This window comes from Calypte anna, chromosome 11 (genome assembly GCF_003957555.1).
Source record: "Calypte anna isolate BGI_N300 chromosome 11, bCalAnn1_v1.p, whole genome shotgun sequence".
NCBI lineage: Eukaryota > Metazoa > Chordata > Aves > Apodiformes > Trochilidae > Calypte > Calypte anna.
This window is the reverse complement of record NC_044257.1, coordinates 2,923,995-2,945,013: the sequence shown is the minus strand read 5'-3', so window position 1 is coordinate 2,945,013 and position 21,019 is coordinate 2,923,995. Positions and strand designations below refer to the sequence as shown.

The 21,019-nt window shown below is 44.6% G+C and overlaps 1 protein-coding gene across 1 annotated transcript in view; it reads left to right on the top strand.

Annotated features, from left to right (window-relative positions):
* NECAB2 (N-terminal EF-hand calcium binding protein 2) overlaps positions 1–21,019 on the top strand; it is a 68,586-nt gene that overhangs the window by 23,144 nt on the left and 24,423 nt on the right. The window contains exon 3 of the mRNA XM_030457473.1: positions 13,209–13,317. Within this exon, the coding sequence (XP_030313333.1) occupies positions 13,209–13,317 (109 nt within the window). The remainder of the gene's footprint in view (positions 1–13,208; positions 13,318–21,019) is intronic.

The following is a 21,019-nucleotide window of genomic DNA, read 5'->3' as shown; positions in this document are numbered from 1 at the left end:
GGGCTCTGCAGGAGATAAACGGGAGCACCCGTGGCTCTTGCCCGGCAGCACTTGGCAACTCCCACAGCTCCTCCACGGGATGGGGGAAGAGGGCAGGAGGGATGGAGGGGCAGAAAGGGACCCCGCAGGAATTCGAAATGCTTCTGCCTGGAAAAACTGAGGGATGAGAAGACACAGCTTGTCGGGTCGGGTTTCAACTGGAGTCTGGGAGTACCATGTGAGGGATGATGCACTTCTGTCCCCGGGCCGTATTGCAGTTAGCTTGAATCTGCAAAATCAAAACGATCCTGGTACACGTTTGTAGCTGGAGGGGTAGTGGTATGAATCAGTACTCGTGGTATGTGTTAAACAGTGGGGGGAATAAGTGTGTATTACAACTGGAAGTGTTTGCTTAGACGAAACGGTAAAAAAAAATAAAATTAAACATTCATATTTTTCAAAGTAAGGAACCAGACTTGTTTCCTCTCCTCTGCATCCTACAGTTGAGTTGTGAGAAAACAGCAGAGTTTGAAGCTTGCAAAAAGGAATTTCTGAGCTGGAAACTAGACAGGAACATGGTTTTGTGGCATTTACCTGGAAAAAGAGTTAAAAAAACTTATAAAAGTAGGTCTGTACATCCTAAGGAACGATAAAACTAGATATAACAAGAGCCCCATTAGCCGAGGAGGTGATAAATGCTAAGCGAGCTCCTGGGGAGATGAGGGGCAAAGGAAAACCCACCAGCAGGGGATGTTCTTGCAAGGCATCCTCTGCAAATGTGGCTCCAGCAGAACAGGTTCTTAAAACTTTTCAAAACCAGTTGTTGCTTTTTAAAGCCTGACATTTCAAAGGTCAGCAGCAGAGGGAGAGTGACCCCCTTTAAGCAAATGCAATCAACGATTTGGCTTACTGACTTGAGTGTCCTCCTTCAGGGGTGGTGCTGCCTAATTGTCTGGGTAGATGTTTCCTAAAAAGAAAGATTTGCAACATCCAAACGAAGGAGGAGACCCGAAATTTTCCCCATTTCTTCTCGCTCTAGGACGGGGAAGTGGGAGAAAAGAGACCTCGTTTATGGTTGAGGGTGGCTTTGGGTGGAGCAGATGGAAGCAGAAGGGAGAGAGGACAATTCTGCAGACCAAAGCAGCATCAGACAGCAGAGATAACCCTGCCTTGCCATGAGCCGGAGGCTATGGGGCGATGTGTCCCCTGGTGGCACCTCGGCATGTCCCTGCTTTATCCCGGTAGGGAGGGGGCAGCCGGGAGGAAAGAGCTGCTGAGGAAACAAGAGTTTCCTTCATGTTTTGAGTGTCAACAACCTGGGGGTCCCCGCAGCCACTTGCTCCTGTCCCGCATGTTTTTCCTGAGAGCCTGCACTGAACAGAGCAAATGTATTGGTACAGCAGGAGCCTGAATAACCAAGGCAACGTAAACGAAAGCAGTTGTCTTATGTTCATAAATCACTACAGAACAGGACCGAGCCATTGCAGTACAGCACAAATTGGGCTTTTTCCCCTCCTGTCCTCTGCAGCCTGAGTGTTCAAATTTTAAGCCTGCAGCCTGTATTTCTTTGCACAGATGCTTAGATGTTGGGGCTGCTAAACCTTTGAATTATGAGCATTTTGGTCCTTTTGTAAAACAAGATGGAGGATTAAAGGTTTCTCAAAGCTCTGCTGTTGCAGCACTGGGTGCAGACCTGTGCAAGGCCAATCTTGCAGCAGAAGCTGGGTTGTTCTGGAGCACAAACATCCCCCAGGACTCAGGCAGGTAGGAAACCACAGAACCCATCAGCTGTGAATGCTTTTGACTCTGCAACAGCCCAGTCCATGAGAGATGGACAGGGTTTGGAGTTACCTTCTCTGTAATCAGATAACAGCAAATGCTGTGTTCTACCCCACAGCTCCTCATCTCCCCCAGCAGCGAAGTTGTTGCAAAGACTGCGTTTTGTTCCCTGTATCCGAGGTTATTCTCTTGTCCTTTGCTGTGTATGTAACAAAAACACAAACATTTCACGCTCATTTGTGAAAAAGGACAGAGGGTGGCTCAGAAACCCTCTTAAGTTCACCTATAACTCGTGTATTGAATCAGCCTAAAAATCCAGCTGGTGCTGAGAGTTTGGAAATGCCAGCAGATTTAATAGGTTTTCTGCAGGCAAAGGAGAGCCTGGGGAGAGCTGTGCTCCTCTGAGGCTGTGGCAACATTTATCTGCTTTCTGACAAGCTTTTCCATGACAGGTTTGGCAGTGACATTTGAGCTGTTAGCACCGGGAGACAGAAAATGTCTCCAGGCTGTTGCTTTGCTGACGCTCCTGGATCAGCTTTCTGCTGCACCGGGATGCTTGTTGCTTCAGATGGGTCCAATCTCTGCTAATAAATCACCTCCACCGTGTAAGGAAGGTTTGATTGAGCGTTACAGGAGGTATCATCAGGGGCCAGACTTGACATCTTGTATTCTATTAGTTAAAGTCTGTAGTGCTGAGTATTTCAAAGAAATAGCATTGCCTTCAGCCAGGCAGGCAATGCAAAGTGAAATCTCTGTGCAGAGTCATCTCTGGTTTTTCTTTCTTGGTTTTCTGTGTTCCCATGTCAAGTCCTGACCAGAATGGAGCCCTCCCCACCTCAGGGTTCCCCAGTTTTCAGAAAGAAAGGTCAGCAATGTGAGTTTTCTATGTGCAGCCTGTATGACATTACCTGGCATGGCACTTTTCTGAAATCTAGATATTGTTGTGTTTTGGTGGGAATTTTTTTCTTTTATGTATTTATTTTTTTTTAACTACAAAGGATTTAAATGATTTTGTTACCAGAGCTTCAGGGAAGAGAAGTGTTTTATTGTGGAAACTCTTGAGCATCACCCTACATGCCAGAGGCATGTATGCTCTCTTATGTTAATTTGGCCCTGCCTAAAGCAGAAGGTGGTTCCCACCTCACCCTTATGCCAATCAAGTTGAGTATTTTGACATTCATGGCCCACACTCCCCTTTTCCTTCTTGTTCAGCACAGTAGATTGGTTTTCCAGCCTTCATCCCTTCCCTCCCTCTGCTCTCCAGCCATCACCTTCATGCTTTGGAAGACCTTCAAGGCAAAAGAAGGGCAGAAAGCAGAGGTTGGAGAGGCAGAGCCTGCAGACAGTGCTGTGCTGGGGGCTTGGATTGGTCCTGAGTTGCTGCTGACTCTGGGAAAGCTGTTGAGCTGCTGCTGAAGGTCTCATAGCTGCATCTGATGCTGCTGAGATGGCCTGGAGAAAATGGGGATTCAGCAAAAGCTTAAGTAGCAGACAGCATTAAAAATTCACAAAGGCTTCTCTGAAGCCTGCTATCCCAGAGAAGAATTTTAATGAGCTGCAGCTGGGCTGGGGGAGAGAGGGGAATCCTTCCCCAGCATCCCTGTGCAGTGCTCACCCTCATCCTTTTATTCGTTTGTGGATCTCAGTTTTCAGTGAAAAACTAGACCCGGTTTGTGTTGGGTTTTTTTTGGTTTTGTTTTGTTTTGTTTTCCCCCCTCTTCTTTTCACACTGTCTTAGAAACTCAGTGAGTGGCAACTTATTCAGGTTTGCTTTGGAAAAGTAAAATTAAAAACTGAGAGGTTGTTGCCAGTGTTCAGGGGAAAATGTTAGGATTAAAGGTGGGGACTGGGATTTTCAGATGTTCCTTTGAAAGCTTATTCTAAGAAGAGAAGCCAGGCGAACCTCTTTTCACCTGGAAAAAAAAAACAACAAAACAGACTCAGAACTTGTGGGCATTTTTCCCAATGGCTTTGTACTTGGCCTGTGTTGTTGAGTTTTTTATATTTCATGTGAGTTTAGTCAAGTTAAAGAGGGCTGGGCTGAATTGCAGAGCCCCAGAGCCATTGCAGAGCTGAAAGGGGCCACCTGGGTGATGCTGAGAAGGGGGAGACTTGGCTATGGTTTGAAACCAGTCCTGGGTTGTACTTCACTTTTTCTTGATGCTAATGATCTTTGGCTAGTTTTGCAAGTAAATGTGGAGTGGAGCAGGTAGAGCAGGCTCATTGGGGATGCTCTGCTGCACCCTGACCTGCTGATAAAAACAGTGCCAGGGGGGTGGATGGATGGATGGATGAGGCAGGCAGGGTGTGTCTCTCTGAGCAGCTGTGTGTGTGCTTTGGTGTGGCAGGTTAGTTTATTCATTAGTAGTTTTAATTTACCTTTTATCATTTGTGCTTTTTTCTCCACTCTCTACAACGTGGGGCATTGTGGAAAACACAGCAATAGATCTTTTCCTCCAAGCCAGCTCTGTTAAAAGCTGGTTGCAGAAGTGTTGTGATTAAAGATGTGATTTAATTTGCTGGAGTAGAAAAATGTGCTTGAGTTTGGTTTTTTTTGTTTTGTTTTGGTTTGGTTTTGTTGTTTTTTTTTTCCTTTTCAATCTTCCCAGAGCAGATGCATGTTTCCTGCAGGACTGCTCTACTTCTGTGCTGATTAGGTTGTTGGCAGAAAGGATGAAAGAATATGGAAGAGATCTGCATTGGTTGCATTAGTGATGTTAACTATCTCTGACAGGGCTGAGATTTACCCATCCTGCCCAGGACAAATTGCTGGGGACACTGTGCATAAGGTTTAGTTTTGTGTGTGTGTGCTTGTGTAAATAAATGAGACATGCAGAAAAGTATTAAGCATGAGGGGAAAATTAAGAGCAGCTGTGTTGGCTGCTGTCCCCATGCAGCTGGGGAGCTGGGATGGGAAGTTCTGGGGCCCCACAGGAGCATCCCATGTGGTGGGACTGCTGCATCTCTCCTTTATGGCTTGTCCTGAAGCAAATCTGACACCCAAAACATTTCTGTGGAGAGCTGTGGATCAGCGAGGGACCATGAAATGTCAGCAGTAGTTTGGTTTAAAGCCTGAAATTTCTTCAGTGGCAATTTTGAGATTGCTGAGATTCAAGAAATGAAATATTCATCCTGATCAGCACTGGGGGATGATGATCAGCATTTCTAGGCTTACACCTGGACCTCACAGTCCAGAGGTCAGGCCATGGAAGCAGGTTATTCATTATGCAGGTTCTGATTTTGCTATTCAAATAACTTCTTGTCAGCCAGTTCTGGCACAAGACCTGAATGTCCTGTGTGCTGCAAATGATAATGCAGAAGGGGAACTTTTTTCTGCCTTCTGAGAATGCAAATGAGGTATCTGCTTTTCCAGGGAGTTTAATTTGCTGTCCTCATCTCTGTGCAGCTTGTTAGCTGGATGGAAAACTGGCAGTGCTGCCAATGTAATCTTTTGGATATTGTTTCATGGGAATGAGCTAAATGTTGAGTTGGTAGCTCACTAATCTGTGGCAATTTACTGCTAATTTGTCAACAGTCAACAACTACATCATCTCCCAGGTGGCAGAGCCCCAGTTTCACCACAGGCCATTCAGTGGTGGCAGTGGGAGGACATTTATCACCGGGCTTTTTGTTCCTGGCAAGGTTTTATTAAGCAAAAAATTATGTTTATTTTAGAGAAGGCAAACAAAGCCATGGTGCACCCTGAGCTGGGTCTGACTTTTGTACCAAACCCTTTGCAGTACTTCCCAGGCAGAACAGGTTTTTTTAGGGGACAGCAGGAAGCAGGTTCTGTTCTTGTGTGGCAAGGTCTTCTTGGGAGAATTTTGCCTTAACTGGGAGGAGAAAGTTTTGAAGTCAGGATTTACAGATTCCTGGGGCATGCACTGGTCTCTTATTAATGACAAGCTGTTCTATCTTTTTCTTTTATTTCCCTTTTAGATCAAATATTTAGAAAGGCTGTCAGTAACTTGCATGGTTTGGGCAGACGAATGCTTGCTGGTAGTTTTGAAATGCAGCATTTCAGGATAAAAAGGGGTCTGCAATAAGGCTGCCTAGGCAATCAACAAAAAATTTTGGTCCTCCAAGTGATAGGGATCAAAGGCTGATGGTCTTCCAGCCACTTTTCTCCATACAATCCCCTCTAAACCAGAAATCCTGGTTGTGTACCCATGTATCAACCACATCATTGCACATTACATCCATGAGTTCAAAAGGGAGAAGAAGGTGGAGAAGAAAGCCAACAGAGAGGGCTAGGGCTGAGGCTGGAGAGAGCAAGGCAGATGTTTGAACACATGGAGAATCAAAGGAGAGGGATCTGGGCTCTTTGGGCCAGGAGGCTGCAGAGGAATCTGGTGCTTCAGGGTGGTGTCTTCTGCTTATATAACCCACAAGGGAAACACTTTGAATGGGCAAATAAATCAAAGGTGCTAAAAAGCTCCTTGTTAAGAGTCAGTCAGCCATTTGATAGCACCCAATATAAAGCAGACAGGCTGAGGCCAGCTGAGAAATATCTGAGAGTGGGTTGCAGTTGCATGTCTGGAGCTAAGCTGGGTCTGCTGATGGCTGAAAGGGAGATCTCATGGGGAGAGGAAGGGAACGGGGTAGGAGGTGTGTCCCAAATCACTTTATAGTTATTTACCACTCATATTATATGTAATGTATCTATGGTATTTAGCCCAGAGGAGCCCTGCTGTCTTCTGTGTGCTACCATAGGTACCAGTGAGTTCCCCTGGTGTGTGTCCACTCAGGCTGTGCCCCCTCTGTCCCTTCTTGGCTGGAGCCCAAAGAGCTTGGGGGTTGCCTCTTCACCTCAACTATAGACCAAGAAGTCACTTACTGCAAGCTACAGTTTCTTTTCCCCAGTGTTTTCCCGTCTCATCTGCCCTGAGCTGGACCAACTTGTTCACATGGGAAGATTTTTGGGGACCAGGTCACCTGCCATTTCACTAAATTATTCATGAACAGCAGCACCTGGGGAAGCTGACTCAGGATTGAGGTGGGAAGCAAATGTGTTGAAGTCAGCAGCTGACATTCATCTTTTTAAATGGCAAGAAAAGAAATCCAATTAGAGAAACGAAGATGGAACAGATACCTTTCTGTTTTCCAGAGAATATGGTGAATTAAGAGAGCTTTGTGGGCCATTGGAATCTCTGAATCCTTTTCTAAATGTGCAGGTAGTGTTTGGTATAGCCTCTATTAAGCAGCAATTGCATTGGACTTGGCCAGGCTGTTTGCATCCTGGTGGGGTCTGATCCCAGCATTTAAATTTGTGAGGAACTGTGAATTTCACTGGAAGACATTTCCTACATAGCTGTGATAAAACATGCAAAGTCAATATACTGGCTGAGTGCATGAAAAAACCCCCTTCATTTAAATCAGCTGGTTACAGCAGGGTGAGGATTATCTAGGAAACTGAAATAAAAAAGTAGAGTCTTCACAAAAGAGAAAATGTGCATTATCACCCCTGCATGTGTCCCTGCCTCATGGGCCTGCATTTGGTCTCTATCTATAGCTGCTATTAAAAGTAATTTCAAAATTACTTGTTATTCTAGGATGACAAAAAGCTTCATTTGGTGATAAAAACTGGGAAGCTTGGGGAAAATCCTGGCATGTGAGTGGGTACTGCTGGATACTTTGGCTATTTCTGGTGAGAATGAGGTGCAGGTTCCCTTACTACAGTGGAAATCCTCATTTTTGCCCAGACCAGGTTCTACATGGAAGATTGCCAGCCCTCATCTGCTTGGTAATGTGCATATCTATCATCCTAGACAAGAACAAAGCTTTAAGTCATTCCTCAACATCTTACACTTACTGATGGGGTAATTTTAAATGAAAGACACTTCTTTTTATCTCCCTTAAAAATGATAATAATAAAAAAAAATAGAGCCTCAGTCGTGCTGTATCAGTGAAGGATTTTGAATATGCACCAGTTCCTGTTGGACCACAAAACTGCATCCATCATCTGCTGCAGAGGAGAAAGAAAAAGATTAAAAATGACATATCTTGTTTTGTGAGCTCTGTGCTTTAATACAGAGAGAAGTACCTTCAAATTACTGAAGAAGGTCTGATCTTTATTACTGGGGCAAATGTCTAGGGCAGGGGAATTGGCTGTCTACTTCAGAGATGTCCTTCCACTTTCTATGTGCCTGGTGTGGTACCAGCCCTTGTGAAAACCTCTGGACTGGGATGTTGTTACTTTTTTTAAAAAAAAATTGATTTTTTTTTTTTTCCTTAAAATCCTTTCACTAGAAAACAACTGTAATTGTAGTAATTTCCTTTTAATGATGTGTGTTACATCTCAGTAGCAAAAATGCTTGCATGGGCCCTGTTCCAGTGGCAATAACACTGTCCTTATCACAGAATCATAGAAAGTTATGGCTTGGAAGGGATCTAAAAAGATCTTTGTGAGGAGCCACCTAAGTGTGGGGTGCAGCTTCTGGTACCTCTGGGTGGATCTGAGCCACAGCATGGGGAAACAGGGCAATGAATGAACAGCCTGCCCAGGGCATCCCATCAGTGCAGAAGTCCTAAAATGGGTCCAGCTGCCTTGACTTGGAGAACAAACAGCTTTCAAGGCAGGTTTTGCAGCTTAAGAACTTTGTTAAAAGGGATATTTTCAGGTCTCACATTTAGATCAGGTGATCTCCATCCTTCAGATCCATCGCAGGTCTGGAGGTAATTTTTTCTTAACAGCCTGGGGCTGAAAACTCAAGTCTGTATGCAGCTTTGTTTAAATGAATAAAACTGCTCCCACTGACTTCCAAGGGGACTGGATGAAGGGTACAGGGTTGAATCTTGTCCGTCTTCTTGCTGCCTTGTGTATCTGCACATCTGCTCCCATGAAAGAATTAAAAAAAAAAAAAAAATGCAGTCATCATTTTTATTCACAGCTCACAATACCATCCAATTTCCTTACCTGTAGTTCTGCTGGCACTCACACACTAAGTGGGGCTTAAAGCATCTTAGAAGTCAAGGAGTAATAAAAATAAGTAATGAAATATGTTAATAATAAAGCCAGAAAATAGATGTGCAGTCTCAACCTGATGTTATTGAAAATGGATTTAGCAAACTGAGGCTCAGAATAGTGACATTATTTTGTAAATGCTTCAATCTATGTGTATCCTTGAGTGGATTTCCAAAAGCTTAGCCATCAGATTTCCTGTATTTTGGAGAATTTATGATCTTAGTTTGATTTTTTTTCCCCTGGCAGAGAACACACTTATTGGGCAATTTAGAAGGCATAAAAGCTGCCTCTGGACTCCTCAAATTTTCATTGTGTTCTCTGTTATATCCTCCACTCTTTGGTTAGTGGTAACTTTGATAACTCTGTTTGGCTGGTGATTTGCTTTAGTCTTGGCCTGTGATCGAATTATTTTGAAAAGTTACACTAAAATGAAGATTACCCTGCCAGGGAAAAATGATGGCAGGATAGTGATGATGTGGCCTGAATATCTCTTTTTTCAGCCCATCAGGATCAATCCAGGTGGTTTCTAGTTGGTGGCATTTGTCCTTGCTGCCAGCTGCTATGGGTTTAAAGGAGAGGGGGGCCTGAGCAGGTGAAAGAAGATCTGAAAACTAATGGAAGCTTTTTTTTGTTTGTTTTTTTTTTAATCTGGTGTGGATTTCTGTGACCCTTCCAATCAAAAATAGCTCCAGAGGGTTGAGGTCTCCTCCAGGACAGGGCACAGATGAGGTCCAGCTGTGTCACCAGCACTACTCTGGTACCTGTCAGTGCATCTGGAGAATTTGTATCTCTCAACCCAGAAGCTTTCAGCAACCTTGGTGGCAACCTCTCAATATCTGAAGGGGCTACAAGAAAGCTGGGGGAGGGCTTTTTACACAGGTGTGTAGTGAGAGGACAAGGGGAAAGTTTAAAACTTGAAGAGGGGAGATTTAGGTTAGACATTAGGAAAAATTTTGTTTAATTTGTGGGTGGTGAGACACTGGAACAGGTTGTCCAGGGAAGTTGTGGCTGCCCCCTCACACAGCCAGAGAGCCATGGGAGGTCTGTGAGAACATTTACTGAGTACTTAGACTGGGGGGAAAAATAAAATTGAATGCAGTCCCAAATATTCTTGTTGAGCTGGATGAACTCTTGTTCTCCCTAGTAAAATACTCACCCCCACACTGGGCCACATCCACCTATTCACCTAGGCAACTGTTTTAGCATTAATACATCTTTACCTACAAGAAAGCTGGGAGAGGGCTTTTGACATGAGTGTGTAGTGAGAAGACAAGAGGAAATGGTTTCAAACTTGAAGAGGGGAGATTTAGGTTGGACATTAGGAAGAAATTCTTTAATTTGAGGGGGATGAGACACTGGCACAGGTTGCCCATGGAAGCTGTGGCTGCCTCATCCCTGGGAGTGTCTCAGCCCAGGTTGGATGGGGCTTGGAGCAACCTGGGCTGGTGGGAGGTGTCCCTGCCCATGCAGGGGGCTGGGACAGGATGAGCTTTAAGGTCCCTTCCAACCCAAACAATTCTATGATTCTAAAAAGCAGCTCTCTAGAAGTCTTATCAACTCACTGGTGAGCACAGACACTGCAGCTTGTAGAAAAAAAAACAACAACTTTTCCCCTGACTGGGCTGATAAGGCTGGAGCACAGCCCCTCCATCAGCCCTTATCACAGAACACACCGGCAGGTAGATCTGGTGTCTGTGGTGCTGTGGTCAATCCTCATTGCCTGGGATTTAATTTCAATTGCCAAACCCCAGCCTGGTCCACTCCCCCTTATCTCCTCAACTCCCTAAAGGTTTCCTTGCCGCAGGGTCCCAGCCTCCTGCAGCTTCCAGGTTGTTTCCCAATTATAGATAGGCAGCTCAAGGATTATCTTGTGACTGGGGAGGGCTTGATGTGTTTGCAGTCAAGTATTGCAGCTTGAGTTAAAGAACAATCAGCTTTAAGCTGACTGGTAGTGGTATTTGTGGGGGTTAAAACTTCAGTACTGTTTACAAGGAAAATTTGTGCTTTTATCCAGATTCTTGCCTGGGGTCAGCAAGTTCTGGGGGTGGGATGTCCACAAGCAAAACAATGTAAATGAAACAAAATCCACTATCAGCTTTCTCTTCTAGAACTTTCACCCATCCTGTATTACTTGGTGCTGTTAAATGCCAAAAAAATATTGGTGTGTATTGATACCTGGTTCTCACCTGCAGCTCCAGGGCAGGAGTCAGAGCAGGGGCTTGGCACAGATTTTTAAATGGGAACATTTCAGAGGCTGCTGCAAAAATGTGGTCTGGGCATGAATTACTCAGGAAAAAAAAAGTCAAGCAAGTATAAAATGCAATAGATGAATTATAACTAGGTAAAGGAAAAAGACTTTCCTTAAACTTTGAAAGAAACACGACTGCCTCTCTTAGAGGTGAGTGAGTGGTAAATTTGGATTAAAGTGCTTTCCTAAAAACAGTAACTTGATTTTTATGCTTTCTCTTCCCCGATAAATGGATTTATGTGACTTCCTTGGGAATTTAATTCTGCTTCTTCTCTCTGTGGAAGGACAACTGCAAGGTGAATTAGTACTGAGTCAAGGTTTGCAGGAATTGTCCCATGGATCAAGAACTGTTTAGCCCTCCTGGGACAGAAAAGCCATCAATCATCCTTTTGATCTTGATGCTTGAAGACACATACTCATTGTCAGCCAGGGTCAGAAGAAACCAAACCTTAGGCCCGGCTGGAATAGTGCAAAAGCCCTGGGAGGGGAGCTGGTCACCCAGATGTGCAACATGCCTGCTGCAAAAAGGTCACATCTGGGGAGAGGGATGCAGGAAAACAACACAGGCAGCTGGGTACAATCTGTAGCCATTGCAGTGCACTGACAGTTATACCCTTTGTGCCCGGTCTTGCTGTGGATTTTGGTCTCCTACTGTGTTCCTTTGGTAATTGCCAATTAAAAAAGTATCTGGGACTCAGTTTATCACTGAGCTCATTTGTCTGTGGCAGGCAAAAGAAACTGGGTTAGCATCAGCCAGCCCGGGTGTGCTTTAGGAGCAGCAGACTGATTGAGTTTGGGGAAGAAATATTGATGTGTATGTGGTAAGCTGGCTGATTTTGTGCTCTAGCATCATTTTCTGAGAGAGAAGCAACAGGGTTTATAATTGATTTAATTAAATAATGAATGATACATTCCCCTGCTGCAAAGAAGGCAACATTTCCTGGCTGTATATCTTCTGTGGCTATGAATGGAGAGACTCTAAATAGGACATGAGCAGGGGGTGGTTATTCCCCCTTGGGCACTGCTGCACACCAGAGCAAGGTCAGCTGCTTGAAAAAAAACATTAGAGTAAATCAAAGTTTCCTTCAAGTTTTTTTTGCCTCTCTCCCATTGCTTTACTGCTGGATTTCTTCATAGGAGAATTTCTCCAGACCTCTTCATTTCCAGCTGTGGCTTTTATTGCTGTGCTGTGCCTGTCCACAGCATGCAGAGAAAGGCTCCAGATTTACCAATTAGGAACAAGCCTTTGTCACCTTATCAGCAGAACTTGCAGAGGTATCCTATTTAGATCCCCCTTGTCCTTGGGTTTGAGAAGTTTTTTTTCCTTTCTTGGTCATTTGAGCAGGCTGTAGAAAGCCCAGTATTAAATCAACACTTGGGCCAAGATCTAAAATCATATACAAAGTGTATGGTCAGATTTTCCAGTTGTTTGGGTACTGTCATTCTCTGGGTTGAGATCAGAGCCACTGACTCTCTGAGGGGCCATTCTGTGCCACTGAGGCTGCAGAGGGGCCTGGAAGCCACTGTCAAAATAAACGTTCAAGATGTTGCTTGCTGCTGAAATTACAGAAAATTCATCTCTAGGTGCCCAGGAGAACATTATTAAACCTCTTGTGCTTCCTTCCTCTTCTGGTTTGCAAGCAAGCACCCAGCAATCTGGAGTCCATATGGCCAGGCAGATGGATTCTCTGTGTCACCAGGTCCCAGGAGAAGTAGAGGCACAACATTAAGGGGACACAGTCCTTGTGTGTTTAAACAATTGACAACTGAAGTGAGATGTGTCTTGTTATGCTTGGTAGCTGATTCTGTTCATTTCTATCCAGATCTGGGGGCTGCACTGTGTTGGAGAAGATGCAGCTGGGTGGAGGTGGCAGAAGATGCTGCTGGGTTTGTCATTAATTCCAGCCCTGGGTCTTTTCCTTTCTGTGATATGTCCCTTCATGTGCATCCTGATCATTGGAACAGATGACAAAGCACTCTGTAATTTCTTTAATGTAATTCAGTTTTAGGCTGAAGTTTGCAGGCTTTTCTTCTTCAGGTTTAATTCATGTTTTGGGTTAACAGCCCAGGTTGTAGCCTGTGGCTGGTGAGTTTTGCTCTGGTTGAGGGCCAGTTCTGCAGAAGCACTTGGAGATAAGTACAGTCTGAATCTTTACATCTGCACATAACTCTTGATTTTCAGCTGTTGTGCTCTTGGCTTTCTCTCTTCCCTAATGGTGGCTGTCTTGCTGTTTGCAGATGATGGGAAGTTGTCCCTGGAGGAATTCCAGGCCTTTTTCTCTGATGGGAACCTCAGTGAAGAAGAACTTGAGAAGCTGTTTCATACCATTGACTCAGACAACACCAAGTAAGTTCCCTGTGCTCAGACCCCTCCATCCACAGAGCCTTTGGACCAGGACCTTGGTGTGCAGAGGTTGTGGTGCTCCAGAGAGTGAAGGTCTGGAGGCTGCAGGGGGCAACTTGCTTTGCAAAACTTTGCAAAACCTCAGTTTCTGCTGGATTTGTCTCACAATGACTTGAGGACATTTTTCAGGTACTTTTCTTTAGTGCAACCTGATCTTTATAGCATCTGAAGTGATGCTTAGTTTTGCCCAGGAGGGCATTGAAGGTCACGTAGCTTTTCCACTTTCTCTAAAAGCTTGGCTGTGATGTATAAAGTAACTGTGTGAGCCTCTGTCAGCACTGTCCTATCAACCTATTTTACACACAATGAATTGGGATGATCTGGGGTCTCGTGTCTTTGTGAGGTCTCTGTATCCCCTGTATTTGGATCATATCACTTTTTCTTCCACTTAAAATATCCCCTGGAAAGCAGGGATTCCTCTAGCACTTGGTAGAAATGAGCCCTTTCTCTTCAAGGTGAAGACTGATGTCTGCATCACAGCTGCCATAGCAGCAGGGAAAAATGATGGTAGAGGAGGGATCCAGGTGTCCTTTAGTTTGAGGTTACAAAACTTCAAGTTTATTTATTTTTTTTTCCCCTGAAATGAAGCATTACCATTTTTTCAGCATGTGGTACAACCAGTTGGAAGTGGGAAGTACCCAAATACTTTGTGTATCTTTAAAGCTTTAGTTAGTTAGTAGATTTTATTGTGTTTTGCCACCTTGGTATTAAAACAAAAAAATAACATGGAAGTCCTTGGAATAAAAAGTGGAGGCCTTTGCTATCTCAGCAATCAAAAGGAGATGGGATCTGCTGCCTTCTGCTTCATGGGTCTGATTGTTGGTCTGCAGGTGATGCTCCTGTGGGAATAGTCTGGAGGCTCTGGGACTTGGCTCTGACCTCCTCTGGTCTAAGTGATAGTGTTGCCTGAGCTCATCACTTTTCTTCTGGCCTTTGAAAGTTTGCAGGCAGGTCTTGTGTAAAGTGAGGTTTAGTGTGTGGATGTTTCTTCTGGCATCCTTTGGGGAATGTGGAGAATCTGCAGCTTGCTCTGAGCCTTGGGGAGGGGATGGCTTCTTGGAGAGAGAGCAAAAGTGCCTTTTTATAAATTGCCTACAGCAGTGCTGGCTGCAAGTGGGGTCTTGCTGAGCAATACCTGAGTGTGATGAGGAGTTCCCCCAATGTGGTGGGGTCTTTTTATTCTGCCAGACTGGTTTGATCCAGTTATTAGTACCTATTAGCATGCTGATAAGATGATAGTTTCATTAGTAACTGGTACTTGCACAGCATTTGCTGTTCTTGGCTGGAAGGAAAAGCAATGAGTTTCTTCCAGCTTAAATCTGTGCATCCAATTGATTATTGATTGACAGAGCATGGGCATGTGCAGAAAAGTCCATCACCTTGGAGGAAGAGCATGTTCCTTGGTTTTTATCTGCGAGAGGTCTTTCAGCTTAAGAGCTGAGCTGCTGTGAGCAAAAGTGCTTTTCAGTATGAAATGAGTAATTTCCTGGCCTGCAATCTTGCACCCAGTAGAGTCCTTCAGGTTGTGCTCTTCACCTTGCCCTGTGCTCTGCTCCTCACACAGGAGGCTGGGGGGGCTGAGGGAGGGAGGGAGGAGGAAGGAAATGAGGAAGGGAGAGAGGATGCTGCCTCCAGTCTCTGGTATGGTGGGCACCAGAGTTGCTGTTTCAAGTGCTGCTGCCACCCAGCAAGAAGAACAGAGCTTTGATTTTCCATTTTAGAGAAGAATATTGAAACTATATTCAAGCTCTCTTTCCAAAAAGCTGCTTGAATTACAGTTTTATAGAAGTTTGTTTATTTTTAAAGCTGTTTTTTTGATATTCCATTTTGTTTCTCTGTTTTTCTCATGCTGTCCATCATGTTTGTTTAGTGTGCAAAACTACTGAAGTTACATTACAGCTAGAAAAGAAAATGGAAAAAATTATGTGATTGTCAGTAATCACCTTTATCAGGCAAATTACAAAATGCTGATTCAGCTTCCTGGGGTATTTTCAGAAGCAGGGAGCTGCTGCCTTACTTGAGTAGACAAAATGAATGTCTCTTGCTTTCTTGACTGGTTTTAGCTGGGAAGATGGTGGAAGGGAGAAATGTTGGGCGAGTGGGATGCTGAGCAGCTGGAGGAGTCTGTCTGTCCTGGTCTGTCTGTTCTGGGCATCAGGGCCCCAGCTGAACACCCCAGGTGGCAAGGTCAGATTAGGAGGATGCTGAACTGAATTAAGACCCCAGAGTAGCTCAGGGGAATTCATGGAGCTCCTTCTTTTCTCTTGGCTGCCTGGGAAGTGTCTCTAAGAGGTTGCAGGGGTGGTGTGGGGGACCTGGGCTCCAAACACCCACCTGGAGTTTTGTAACCAGGAATCTCCATGTCAACACCTGCTGAGGATGTGCTGGAAGATTATAATGGCTGTTTTATTCATCTGGCAGCAGGGACATGCAAAATGTGTCAGATATTTCTATCAGTTCTGGCAGTGTCATATCCATCAACCTGATGTTGTTTAAAAAGGATGATCAAGTGGCTTTTTTTTTTTTCCTCCCTCTGCCCTCTTTCTCTCCTCCCAGCCAGAGAAGGAGGGAAAGTAAAGCATTGCTAGGTGGCTTTTCATTATTGCTTTTAGCTGCTATTTCAGGAGGTTTCAGTGGTGCTGGCTGGGTAGCTACCTGAAGATTAATGGGGAGGTAATTATATGTTAGTTTTAGTATCAATGCTTCTGGAATCACACAAATTATGTGTATGATATGAAGACATTTAAATATGTATTTGGTTTAGTGGAAGGACAGGGCTTTAGAAAACCTTGGACTGATGTCCACCTGGGAAATCCTGGTATATTTACAGAATTATTCTGTATATTTACAGAATTATCTGCACCTTTTCTAATGATACGTATCAAATTTATAGTGAAAACATCTTCACAAATTGAAAGCCAAAGCAGTTTTAGGATCACAAATGACTGGATGAAACTTCCTTAAAATGTTACTGTCATACTGAATGGATTTTTTTTTTGCCTGGCCCACAGTTCCCATCTTCTTCCAGCTCCCTGGGCCAGCATTTACACCCACTCTGCATCCCCTTGGAAGGCAGGAGCACCTCTGAGTCCTTCTGAAAGCAAGGGGAGGTCAGATGGGGCTGCTGACCCAACTGATTTAGTCCTGGCAGAGGCTTTTGAAAATTCCTTTTCTACCTCATATAATTTTATAGCTGCTGAGGAAATCCTTTGGGGAGACATCTGCTCACTGGAGCTGGACTTCTCTGATGAGCTTTACAGGTCCATTCACAAGCAGCCAAGAACATGGCATGAGGCTTCTGCTGTGTCATTTGTTATCTCTTCCTCAGGCTTAGAGCTGCTCTATTCATTGCTTGATGTTTCCCACCCACCCCCCCGTCTCTAAATGAGCTTTTCTCTCCAGTGGCAAGCACTGGAAAAGGCTGGAGTGTGTGCCCAGGATAATTAACATAAGTAGTAGCTCTTTTCAGAAGCCCTTCACAGCTCCCCCAGGCTGACACTTTTGCCAGGGGCTTGTGACAAATGCAGAACCAAAGCTGAGGCTTTCCAGCCTGGTACCACATTTGGCATCAGGCCACATCCTGCCCTTCAGCAGTGGTTGTGCAGGGCTGTACTCCAAGGGGTGATGAGTTAGAATGGGTAGGAAAACACAAGCTTTAGGATACTGGCCATCATCTTTCTTGGAAAGTTTGCCACCTCCCTCCCTAGGCTGCTAAGCTGTTCAAACACCACAGAAACCTGTATTTATAAATCACAGCATCCCAGGCTGGCTTGGGTTGGAAGACACCTTAACACTCACCTAGTCCCAACTCCCTGCCATGGGCAGGGACACCTCCTGCTAGACTAGGGTGCTTCAAGCCCCTTCCAACACTACTAGGGAGGGGATAGCCATGACTTCCATGGGCAACCTGTGCTAGTGTCTTGCCACCCTCACAGGAAAAAATTTCTTCCTAATATCTTACCTAAATCCACCCTGTTTCATTTTAAAATCATTCCTCCTCATCCTATCACTCCATGCCCTTGTAAGAAGTCCCTCTCCAGCTTTCCTATAGCCCCTTCCGGTACTGGAAGGTGCTCTAAGGTCTCCCAGAGCTTAGGCTTCTCCAGACTCAGAAGCATCAGAGTAGTTTGGGATGGCTTTGGGATATAGGGATGTGGTGGGGTCCAGCCAGGGCAGACCACAGTATAAAACTGGTTTACACTGGGCCCCGTGCAAACACCTTAAAGGCTGAATGCCTGTGACCATGGAGCTTAATCATAGAATGGTTTGGGTTGGAAGGGACCTTAAAGATCATCAAGATCCAGCCCTTCTGCATGGGCATGGACACCTCCCACCTTCCCTTAGAGCAGACTGCACAAAGCTTCATCCAACCTGGCCTTCAACACTTCCAGGGATGGGGCATCAACAGCTTCCCTAGGCAAATCTATTCCAGTATCTTGCTACCCTCGTGGTGAAGAACCTTTTATTCATATCTAACCTAAATCTCTTTTCAATTTAAATCCATTTCTCCTTGTCCTGTCACTACTCTCTCTGGTGAAAAGCCCCTTCCCAGCTTTCCTGGAGTCCTCTTCATAGACTGGAGGCTGCTCTAAGGTGTCCCTGGAGCTTCCTCTTCTCCAGGCTGAACACTGGGGGCTCATGTTGAGCTTTTCATCTCCTACCACCCCCAAGTCCTTTCCCTCAGGGGTGCTCTCCCCCCCCCCCAGCCTCTGTATTTATGTCTGGGGTTGTGCCAACACAAGTGCAGGATGCTGCACTTCATAAAGTGCTCTGCAATGGGGAGCAGCATCCAAAGAGCATGAGGAAGTGCTGGCAAGGGGCTTGGGGTGAGGCTGGGGATCTGAACTGATGCTGTTCCCCATGAGAGGACTCCAAGATGTCTGGATAGCAGCCCTGCAGCTCAGCAGATCAGTGGTCCTCTGAGTTCTGAAAACTCCTGTTTTGGTGCCTTAGGAGAATGATGTGGCATTCTGGTGGGGTCAGAGACAAAAGCAAAGGGGTTCAAAATCTGTTCTGGATTGAACAGCAAGCAGCAAACATCTTGTTAGGAAGCTTGACACTTGCAGCCTAAAGCTGCAGCTTGTGCTTCAGGTGATAACCTGGGTTATCAAGTGAACACAAGGCTCTCCACATCCTCCTTCTGGCCAGTTGTAACCACTTTGGTTGGATACCACGGTCCCCCCAAAGATGATTTGCCTTTCCACAACCTGCAGCAGGTCTGGGTGTCCTATGGGGTGAGGAGACTCCATCTGAGAGAGTCAACTGGGGGCTTTAGCTGATACCACCCATGCTTTTCTCCAGGCCTCTGCAGTCCAGACCTCTCCAAGTTGGGCAGAAAATACTTTCACTTCTTGGGCAAGGAACAAGGAATCTTTTCCAGATTATGACTGAGGACTTTTTCCTGCCCCTCCTCCCCTAATCTCAGCTATTTGCATGGCAAACCTGATTAAGTGGACTACTGCATTTATCTGGGAAATGAAGCCAATGCTTCAGAGATGGATGTGTCCATTGAAACCAACTTATTTTTTGATTACTGAATGTTCTCAATTAGCTCTCTGGGAAACAAAATTTGGATGGTATAATCATCTGAGGTTTTGATTAACTGATTCAAGAGACAGTTCTTGTCTCTTCTGAAAGGGACAAAATGATTGCACAAAAGATTATATGTCTGTCCCTCATTTCTGGCTCTGAAGAATGTGGGTACTTGGTGGATTTTGTTCTCTGTGTTGATGTGGAAGATGTTTTTTGATATTGGGTTTTGTGCTGACATGTCATTTATGCTTTGCTGTACTCTGTTTTTCATTTAAGTGAAGGACTACTTGGTGCCAGCATGGCTGCTCAGCAGCTGGATGCTGATAGAGCCACCAAACATCTCAGGCTGACCAGAAAAAAGGGGCTTTTAAAACAAATAATTTGGTAGTAAAGTCATCGGGAGAAATGTGAAGCTGGAAAAAACTGCCCAGCAGCTTGTTTGAGTAAACATTTGGGAACATTTTTCTATTTCTAATCATATTTCTCAGGTGTTTGCCAGGCAGCCTGTTGGCTGAGTCCCTGGAGGGAGCCTGTTTAATCTGCAGCAAGAGAGATGGGAGCAGAGGACAAGGGTGGATGGGCTGATCTGTGCAAATGAAACAGAGAAGTATCACACCAGGGGGAGTTTCTAGCTGGGACAGAAGCTCTATGTTATTCTTCACACTGTTCAGGGCCATTCTGAATCAGAATTTCTTTTGTCTTCTCTAGGGAATGGAAAAACAAAACAAAATCTCACATTAAAACCAGAAAAGTGACTAAGGCATTTAATTCTAATCAACCACTTGTGCTTGAGTCACTTGGGCAATCACAGAGATTGTAGATTTTGGTATAAGCTCCAGCCCTGCAAATTTATCCATGTGTTTTTCCTGGGGAGGTGTGCACAGGGCAGCTGCTGCTTGGCAGGCAGGGTGGCTGCCCTAGAACCACATTTGCAGAGAGTCTTTTCCAGATAATTTTTTAGTGGCAGGAGAAACAAAGAAACTGGGGACATAAAGTCAACAGAGTACAGGGATTTTTTGTTTGACTGGTCTTTTACTGGTTCCTTGCCAATTGTGTGTTACTTACCCAAACCTGCACATTTCTTGTTCTGGTTTCTTCCTCTCCTCCATACAACTTTGGTAATAACCAAAACACCTGCAAAATCTAAAAGGAGGAGGAAGCTGATTTAACTCATGCTCTCTGTCTCTTACCATTTGCTTCTGGCAATTAGCAAGTCATCAGCTGAGCTCAGAACAATTGGGTTTTCCCTGTCTCTTTTTTCAGTTCAGCATGGCAGAGATTGCAAGTAGAAATCAGATTGTTCAGGCTTCCGTATCAAGTCAAATTAAGCAAAATGTTAAATTTTTTTAAAGCCTGCCAAGGTTTGTATCCCCAGGTTTGCCTGATATTGTAATTTAATGGGGGAAGATTAAACAAGAGCTGATACAACCCCAGGTGCATACACACTGGAACCCAAGTGTGTAATAACCACCAATCTAATAAATTTGGAAGTGCCATCCCTCCTAGCAATGAAGTTACCAGGCTGTGATTAAACCTTCCCTTTTTTTTGATGTGGGCAGAGTGATATTTTCAAGATCAAGTCATCCCTAAGAGGGGTAAAAAAAAATTGAGGCTTTAGATGCAGTTCATTAGGGATTTGGCACATGCAGAGGCTTTAAAATATTTTGCACTGTACTAAATATCTGTTTTATTTAAGGTGGTGACTGTGCTCAGAAACCAACTGTTAGGTTAAGCTTAGTCAATCAGTGTGCTGCAGTGGTTTATTTTTCAGGGTACCAATTGCACTGTAAACAATTTATTGTGTTCTTGTCTTGTTTGGAGTTTTAATGAGCTTTTCAAGAGATTTAGAAGTTCTGGTCACCTCTGACAAAGCAGAGAGAGAAGACATTGATTTGAATAGGCTGTGGAATGGTTTTACAGGGCACAAAGAAAGGGGCAAGAGGAGCATTAATCACAAGATGAATCACAAGAGGAGCTTTAATCACAAACACCCCACCAATATTTGCTCTTAACACACAGATCCTGAGGAGCCATATCAGTTATGGAGAGGGGAAAAAGAAAATGCACTTTCCACTAATTCCCTGACCATTGCCAGGCTGTGGTGTCCCTGAGT